The following is a 9231-nucleotide window of genomic DNA, read 5'->3' as shown; positions in this document are numbered from 1 at the left end:
ACACACACACCACCCCATAGTTGCGACTCGATAGTTGACTTGCAACTGGGGCCCCTACAAAAAAGCAGACGCCACCCATAGTTGCAAGTTGATGGTTGACTTGTAACTGGTCCCGTACACACACACACACACACACACACACACACACACACACCTCTAGTTTGCGAGTTGATAGCGGGAGCCCCGACAAACACACTCCCCACCCCTAGTTGCGAGTCGATGGTAGACTTGCAACTGAGGCCCCTACAATAACACACACACCCCTAGTTGCGGGGCGATGGTTGACATGTAACTGCCCCCCCCCCTACAAAAAATAGATACTGCCCCCCCCTCCAGTTGCGAGTCGATGGTTGACTTGCAACCGCCCCCCTACAAACACACTCCCCACCTAGTTGCGAGTCAACGATAAATAGGCCGGGCCCAGTTATGCGTCAAGGGCAAGTCAGAGCTTCTCTCTTGACATCAAACTTAAAAGAAAATAGAAAATAGGCAGCGACAAGCGACATAGCATGTCTCTTCCACTTCAACAACACGGGCCAGCTAAAATGAGCCATAGAGTGCACTGACAAAATTTGACAAAAAAACACAAACGTGCGACAGGAACAACCAACAAGTGGGCAAAAAAACAAGGCATCACAAGAATACATTGACACGAAATTGCGAGTTTATAGTGCACAGAGAAAATGAACAAAAATAAACAGCCCCCCCCCCCTCCAACGATGAAATATATGAGCCCATGTGAAAAGAAACGCGAGAACTGACCGACACAAAACAAACGGGACAAAAGAACGAGCTGACATGGGCGCGCATGAATGAGTTTGCGTGGACATTAAAGCAAACAAATTAGATGGTTATATACTTATTAGACGAGACATCACTATGATTTAGCAAATCCGAAAAGAAAAAAAATCTAGTTTACTCTTCTCTAACTAAACAGCTGAACCGAAAACAAAATAAAAAACATGGAATAAAAAGACACATGACCCTTCACAAAAAAATATAGACCACAAAAAAAACCCAATACACAATAAAAACGGCCCACTAAAAATTCATATGTCAATTCTTCATAAGGAACGAACAGAAAACATGACACAACGAGAAATTAGCATGACACTTTTTTTTAAAATAACGAGTGTGTATCTAACAGTATACAGTTACATGACATTTTGAACTATCAGCCAGATGAGAGTCAGCAAAACCAATCCAAAACCGGACTCCCATATCGCGCCGCCGAAAACGGCCCAACAAAAGACGCACGCGCAAACAGGTCGACAAGTAGACATTACATAGACGACGCGACACGAACGTGCGCGACAAAATGAACCCGCAATGAACATTTGCAGAACATTTAATGTTAAAAGATGGGAGAGTGGAAAAGGTTCATGAATTTAAACAAATAAATATATAAGAAATAAAGGGAAATAAAAAAGAAAAAGAAATGATTTTTTTAAATCATGCAATTAAAGTTTGTAATTTAAAACAAATAATTAAATAGAAAAAATAAAAGAAAAAAGAAACATAAACAAACAAAAAAGCAAATACAGGGTGTGGCATGGAAGTGTGCAAAAATAAAAAGAAAAAACTTGGACTGAGTTGTAGCACAGACTTGAAAAGGAAATGCAAAACGCAGCCGGCCGCCGAACAAACGAAAGCCCACAATAAAAAGGCCCCAGGCCTAGACACGAGGGTGTACAACCCTGAGCGGACAAGACAACAAAAAAAGCCCAGACTCGGGAGACACATCGACAAGGACAAGAACGACAGGTTATTTATCAGCACAAATCTTATAGTAAGTTTGATCCTGTGGTCATGAACTTAGATGTGAGATAATTATATATCATCTAGATGTGACTTAGCCAATCCGATAAAGATATTCAATTGTTAAAACAAAGAACATGATTAATGTGTAGATTATCAAATTTTAATAAAGGTTAGAGCAGAAGCCAAGCGTGAAGCACCAGGTGATGACTAAATAGTACTAGGGCACACTGGAAAGGAGCGAGTGATTGAAATTGTTGTCTATAGACATCCTTTTTCCTGTGGATTAAAGAACAGGTGTGCATATTTATACCCGTGATTCTCTACTCCAAAAGGGGGGAAAGGGCAACGCCAGCTCCATTATCATGGAGTGATGGCGATGTAGGGGCCTAACATAATGCCGGGTTTAGAGAGGCTCCCAACCAAACCCGGCCCCCGATTTGTTATGTCGCCACGAGGTAACCTGTCCAGCTCAGAAGCATATATGCACGCGCAGCCATTGACCAGCAGCACTTGCCACTCCATCCAGCTCACAAATAGGCGCAAAATCAATTGCCTCGCCACGCAAGTTCCTCCTCACTGCATTTTAATACGGTTATTAGTTACGCTGATTATACAAGATTATCATTGGTCCCCCGATGAGATCGAGCTTGATCGATCCATGGAGATAAACCAAGAACGATTCGCACAATAAACGGATAATCCCGGCCCATTCCAGCTCGGCGGCAGCTAGAAGAAGAGCATCATGACCCATTCTCGCGCATGCATGCGATCGGATCAGGTGGTGATCGGGTGCATGATAAGCATCATTATCAGTTCATGGCCGGACAGATAATACTCGTAGTACTAGCTAGTTCTCCGGCCGGAAGGGGGCCGGCGAATCAAGCGCCCGATCACGGCACATGCAACTGCACCCCTTCCTCCGCTAGCCAACAGGAGCAATATCATTTGATCATTTCCATTTACTCTTAATAGTACTCCGCTGTGCAGAGCTTCAATTACCAGTAATAGACTTGGAGGAGTATCGGATGGGATCTGGATTCTTCTCTGGAGCCGATCGATCTGGCCATCTGGGAACTAGAGGGGTCGACGAGCCGCATGCAATGCAACGTGGTGGTGCATGTGAGAGGACAGCGCGCGTGTACTACCAGCACGATCACTCGATCATGAACAGGAGAGTAACATGAAAGAGAACAAAAAGTTGCAACGATGGTGGGGAAGCTCATGTGGGCGGATATGGATGGGCGCACACACATGTCTCACGCGGATTATGATAATGATAATTGAGCTTTGTAAGTAGAGGCCCTCGTAACCCGGCCGGTTAGTCCAGCGGAGCGGAGCAGGACGTACGCCGCTGTCTCGATCGATCACTGGCCGGTCAATGGCGCTCGGGCATGGGGCGTGGAGGGTTCGAGAAGCCGGTGGAAGGCAGTGTGGTAATTCGCGGCGAGGCTGTCAGCAAATTATTGGCTCGCGGAAGGGATGACGGGCATCAGGCGTGGCGCGCCTAGCGTGCCGCGGGGTTGGTTTAGCGGGTGACGTGTCCCCGTCGTACGAGCCAGAGGGGCGACGGGGGAGATGGGCCGGACGCCGTTTTTGTCGCCGACGGCAGCAATCGATCGTGGGACCGACGGACGGCGCACGCAATTGTCTAGTCTAGCTAGGAAGAGTGGGTTCACCCGTCCCGTGGGAGAAAAAGAGGAAATCTCATGTTGTTTGCAAAGAAAATCAAGAACGATATAGATGTCGTGTTTACCTCGGATCCGACACGGCGGACGCGCCGTTTTTTTTTTTTTTACCGGCCAGTGATCGGGATGTAGCTCAAACGCTTGAGTGGTTTGAGACGTCCGGTTGTAGATGCTCTTACTATGTTTAGAGGAGCTTCCGATCAATCAGATTCTTCTGTGTTTCCGCCAAGATTTCAAGATCGATATAGGCAGCCACCGTGGCGTGTCGATTCATTCACCTCGGAGCAACTCGCCGAAAAGGACACGGCGGTGGCGGTGGAGCCAGATCGAGCCAGAGGCAACGACGACGTACGCAGCGCACGGCCACCAAAGTCTGCGTCTGCCCCGTCCAGGCGCGCCCGGCCAATCAGCTCCCCGGCCGCGTTCGTTCACGGACACAATTCACGGTCGCCATCACGGCCATAGACCGCCGGCCAAATGCCCAGCGGCCAATCCCGGCGCCCCGGTTCGGCGCCGCCCGGGGATGTCACGTCGCCCCGGCCTCCAAACACACACAAACCACAAGGCCTGCCCCCTGACAGCTCCGTGGCCGGCGCGCCTGAGCTGGCAGCGCGCGCGCCCACCCGCCGGCCGGTTGCCGTCCCGATCCATCTTCCATCCCAGAGCACACTGTTCGCTGCACGGCCTCGTGTTACGTGTGCACCAAAGGAGCTCACTTTAATTACCACAGTGTTCAATCGTCGCGAAGTTAACCTCAGGAAAAATATCACAAGGAAAAATCACCGATGATGGCGAGAGCTTGTCGGCTTCTCCGTTTTTCACCTACACAGAGTATCTCGTTTTGCTCACCTAGACAAACATTTTGGCACCTGTACAGCGCAGAAGAAGTGACCGAGTTTTTCATCTCATTTCCCATTCTTTATTCTATACCAAGCCTCATCTTATCTCTCCCATGAATTACGTCTTCTCAGAAGAGAAAACATTATCTTGTCTTCCCTCCCATCAATTTCCGAAACTATCAGTACATCCACCCATGAATGATGACACGTACGCACGCACATTCGGCATGCAGTTACATCCGGCTGTTTCCCAGAAATCGCACCTGAGCCCGGCCTCCAGAAGCTTCAGGCAGGCGTAGCAAGCACGCGAGCCCAATATGGCGTTTTCCCGGGGGCCTCACGCCACACCGTCCGTTCGTCGCTGGAACCGGCCACGCCCGGTGGCCCGGCCCGGCGCGCGGTGTATATATACCGCCTCCCTATCCCGCTCCTTCCTCACCAACTCGCCTCCCTCATCTCTCTCCACTCCGGCCGGCCAGCCAGTCTCTTCTTCTTCTTCTCCAGCGAGCGAGCGAGCTAGGCTCGGAGGTGAGCGAAAATGCCGGTCAGCAGGATCGCCGTGGGGAGCCACCGTGAGGTGTACGAGGTGGGCGCCCTCAAGGCGGCGCTCGCCGAGTTCATCTCCACGCTCATCTTCGTCTTCGCCGGCCAGGGCTCCGGCATGGCTTTCAGTGAGTTCCTTCTTCCTTCCTTCTTCTCATCGGTTAATTCTTTCCATCACCATAATTAGCTTAATTAGGAGAAATCAAGCTAGTTAATTAGCAGTTTGCACCATCATAATGGATAGCTAGCTAGTGCACCTACGACAAGACAGGGCAAAAACCGCTTGCTTTTGGTGTTGGACACAAGTTAAAATGACAAGAAAGAAAGGAAGAAACGCTTTATGAGGCGTTAGTTACCAGTAGCCTAGAGAAATCTGTCTCAGAGAGGAGTAGGGTTTGATTGCTACAGGCTTTTTAGGTTGAATGATTGGAGCAGAATGACTCCTTTGCCCCTGGGATTACGTGGAGAATCCCATGTGGTGAATCAGTAGCTTCTGCTCCTATCGAGCCTGCCATTCCCCATGTGCTTAGCTTCTGCCCACAAGTAGCAAAAAATGATGGGATTTCTTGCCACATTTGCACCAGTGCGAATCCGACTGACAGTTTTCCATGTTTGATTGTGGCTGCAGGCAAGCTGAGCCCCGACGGCGCGGCGACCCCCGCCGGCCTCATCTCGGCGGCGATAGCCCACGCCTTCGCGCTGTTCGTGGCGGTGTCCGTGGGCGCCAACATCTCCGGCGGGCACGTGAACCCGGCCGTGACCTTCGGCGCCTTCGTGGGCGGCAACATCACCCTCTTCCGCGGCCTGCTCTACTGGATCGCGCAGCTGCTGGGCTCCACCGCCGCCTGCTTCCTCCTCCGCTTCTCCACCGGCGGGCTTCCCACCGGCACCTTCGGGCTGAGCGGCATCGGCGCGTGGGAGGCGGTGGTGCTGGAGATCGTGATGACCTTCGGGCTGGTGTACACGGTGTACGCCACGGCCGTGGACCCCAAGAAGGGCAGCCTGGGCACCATCGCGCCCATCGCCATCGGCTTCATCGTGGGCGCCAACATCCTGGTGGGCGGCGCCTTCTCCGGCGCGTCCATGAACCCCGCCGTCTCCTTCGGCCCCGCCCTCGTCAGCTGGGAGTGGGGGTACCAGTGGGTGTACTGGGTCGGCCCCCTCATCGGCGGCGGCCTCGCCGGCGTCATCTACGAGCTGCTCTTCATCTCCCGCACCCACGAGCAGCTCCCCACCACCGACTACTGAGCAGCGAGCTCAGCGCAGCCAGCCTGCTTGCTTGCGTGCAAGCCCGCCGCCTGCCTGCCCGTCCGTCCGTGTGATCTATGATCGCGTCGTCTCCTTCCTTGCCATCACCATGAGTCGTTTAAGTTTGCTTCCTGGGTCGATCAGTTTGTGGTGAGTTCGTGGAGCTGTAAAACCGTGGACGACACTGTCAATTTGCTTCTGTAAAACTGTGAATTCGCCCGTCCCGCCCGAGTAATTTCAAGTTGAGTTGAGTTCGACCGTGCCTCTGAAAACTTGAATTCTGGAATTAATCCGTCCGTCTGAGATTGCCAGTGAGGTCCACTACTATTTAGTTTGTAGGCTGGTCATAATGGGCAAGAACATAGTCTATAGTCTAGTAATTTACACATTTTCTTAGACTATATTACTACCTCCACAGTGGATAGGAACATTTATGTAGTGTTATGTAATAATGTATTTATTAGGTTATAGACTCATTGTTTTTTTGGAGTGTGTTATGTTTCGGTAACTTAGCTAGTTACCACAAGCATCTCTTTCTTTATTAAATATGTGACACATAAGCAAAGTTATATTAGAGTGTGTGATGTTATTTCTAAGTTCATCCCATTGTGACCAGCCCGAGGCTGTTGCTCCTCGAATCGCCATGGTTCTAGGCTTCTAGCGCTGGGGAGGCACGAGCGCGGGGGTCAGTGTCAATAATGGAGTGGCATGGCACGCATGTGGCGACGAGGGAGACGGTACGACGCCACGTCGGAGTGGTGATAAGGCTGAGCTGTTGTTGTCGGCTGGACCGGGCCGGCCGAGTCGATCTACCCTGCCCTAGCTAACCCTATCAGGTCGTGCTCGCACGGCGGAGTGCCCGTGCCGGGTACGTACGTACCACACACGCATGCGGCCATGCATCCGGCCATCCCGGCCCATCTACTAATCATGCGCATTTCGTGGGGGTTGTTGGCACGTTTACTGCCCTGTCCGATGGACCCAACTGTAGGCTCCTCTTCACGAGCATATTTAGAACTCAAGCAGCACCCCTAATAAACAGTCTAATAAAGTCTACGCACCGTTCGGTCAGTTCTGGTGGTGCTTAGTACTAGCTTAGTAGTTAAGAGATTAAGGAATTATTAGATCAACAACTCCAAACAAGAGGAAGGTGGACGAAGGAGCATTATTGGAGCTGAAAACCCGATCAACTCCTCTGATTTCCCCGCGTAATACGCCTCCGCGACGGTGCTGCTCCTGCAAGAGCAAGTGTCGTACGCACGTACGTGCTGATCGCTCAGCCGCACGTCGACGGTGTGTCGCCGGCAGAGCTCTGCAGACGGCTCGTGCAGCTTCGGTTCTTCCGCCGGCCTGACCGCCACTAACTCCGGCCGGGATGACACGTACGGACACGTCACCATTATTTTGCTGTACTACGTTGTGTCTTCTTCTGTGGAGTGGAGTGCGTAAACTGTTGTTTTCTCTCCCGCGCACAGCAACTGCACGACTAACTAGCGGCCGAAGCACTAATGATCACCATCAGCAACCGAATTAATACCAGCTTTGTCTTTGTCTTATGCGGCTATGTATGTATGCGGCTATGTATGTATGTATGCGGCTGTTAGCTGAAACGCAGCTTGGTGCCGAGACCTGCAGGCACCTACCACTACCAAGTTGCAGTAATTAAATAAATTTATTTGAATTTATTTTATACGTATAGATACATTCATTTCACCGACAAATAATTCGGGAGTATCAAGTAGAGTAGTATTAGTACTCACATTTTTCCTCGGCACGCATGCATGACGCACTCCCGGTAATTAAATGCTGGTTTCGGCTAGCTAGGCATTCAAACAGAGCTCCAGTCTGAAGTCTGAACTGTCTCGTTTGCTAATCCGTTGGAATCTTCGGTGGAATAATCCTCTTGTCAGGGAATTGTTATCATCCAAACCTATTGAACACCAGAGGCGGCTCTAATCTAATAGTGGTATTTGGATATTATTACTTCAAGTGTCTGTCCGGACCACATCAATCATGGATCGCGCCTGTCGCTCAGCGTTATCTTCGCAGCTTATTCGTCTGACCACCTGATTACGACGCCAGAACTGTCTTAATTTCATGTCAAAAAAAGTCTGTCTTAGTTTGCTCGGTGTGTGTGGGCTAATCCAAGCTGTGATTTAAGAAAAGGGTTCTTCAGGGGGTATATAAATACCGCTCCGTTGGAGTTTCCTAATCGCTCGCATATAATATATCTTCCCGGTTTGTTTTATCCGATCACCTGATCGCGACACCAGAGCTAATCCAGCTGCGATTTTTGATCGGGAAAAACCGAGCTGTGATTAGGGACTACATGGACAATGCTTCGTCGGTTATACTAAATCGACGATAATTAATATGGATCGGAAGGAGTGTTAAAGAAGTCGAAAGCGCAGATGTTTGGGCCGTAGCAAGAGATAGCCGTCTAGTACATACGAACCGAGTGTGACGCGCGCGCTGGTATTTGTCTCCATCCAGCCTTCACATCAGCGCAGCACGGTTATTATTACAAAGTGGTGTCACTGGCAATGATGAACACTGAGTGATGAGGATGTGAAGCCGTCGCTGTTGCGGCATTGAATCTCTCCACGTCGCGGGAGATCGCCTGACGTGGAGCCGAGATTATCCGGCACGGGCGTCTTCCTGGGCAGGCACTCTCTTCTAGAGATGAGATGGGTTGATGATGTGGGTAGAGAGAAGAAAGAAAGATGGAGATAGGAACCGGCCGACCCTAAAGCCATGGCCGGCCGTTTCTCCGAGATCGATGGCTAATCCATCTTCACCTCGACGATACCGCGGGGCCGGAGCTGAACGTCTCAGCCAGTCCATGTCATTTACAGAAGAGCGCTTCGTCGGTTATCCGAGGGCTGAGTGCGAAGCGGGTGAAAGAGCATCCGACGGCTGAGAGGAACTGCAGTTACCGTTGATCCCAGAAGCAAATCCACGGAGCAGTCACATCCTCCGTGGATCGATCGATGGAGCCGATTTCGCGGTGATTTTGCCGGCTCCGCGTGACCGTAACAGCTAGCTCATTATCGGATGCGTCCTCTCAGCCGGTGGATCTTACTGGTGCAACCTCGCTCGGCGGAACGGCCGACCTGACAGCAGCATCGGTGAAGGACACGCTAGCTCTCGACACA

At 50.8% G+C, this 9231-nt stretch overlaps 1 protein-coding gene across 1 annotated transcript; it reads left to right on the top strand.

Annotated features, from left to right (window-relative positions):
- Nucleotides 1-4690: 4690 nt before the first annotated feature.
- GAMMA-TIP (gamma tonoplast intrinsic protein) lies at nucleotides 4691-6331 on the top strand. The gene is made up of 2 exons (XM_087519041.1): nucleotides 4691-4956; nucleotides 5457-6331. Exons 1-2 carry the CDS (start codon nucleotides 4824-4826, stop codon nucleotides 6074-6076), a joined length of 753 nt encoding a protein of 250 aa, XP_087375167.1. The 5' UTR covers nucleotides 4691-4823; the 3' UTR covers nucleotides 6077-6331.
- The last annotated feature ends 2900 nt before the right edge of the window (nucleotides 6332-9231 follow it).

This window comes from Triticum urartu, chromosome 4A (genome assembly GCF_056163025.1).
Source record: "Triticum urartu cultivar PI428250 chromosome 4A, HENAU_Tu73, whole genome shotgun sequence".
Classification (NCBI taxonomy): Eukaryota; Viridiplantae; Streptophyta; class Magnoliopsida; order Poales; family Poaceae; genus Triticum; species Triticum urartu.
Note: the sequence above shows the minus strand (reverse complement) of the source record. Positions and strands in the feature narration are given on the sequence as shown.

What these genes read in the sequence shown, in the direction of transcription:
- GAMMA-TIP (XM_087519041.1), top strand. Translation starts at nt 4,824, where the DNA reads ATGCCGGTCAGCAGGATCGCCGTGGGGAGCCACCGTGAGGTGTACGAG. An exon ending in GGGCTCCGGCATGGCTTTCA is followed by an intron (nt 4,957 to 5,456) that starts GTGAGTTCCTTC and finishes TTGTGGCTGCAG; the next exon opens with GCAAGCTGAGCCCCGACGGC.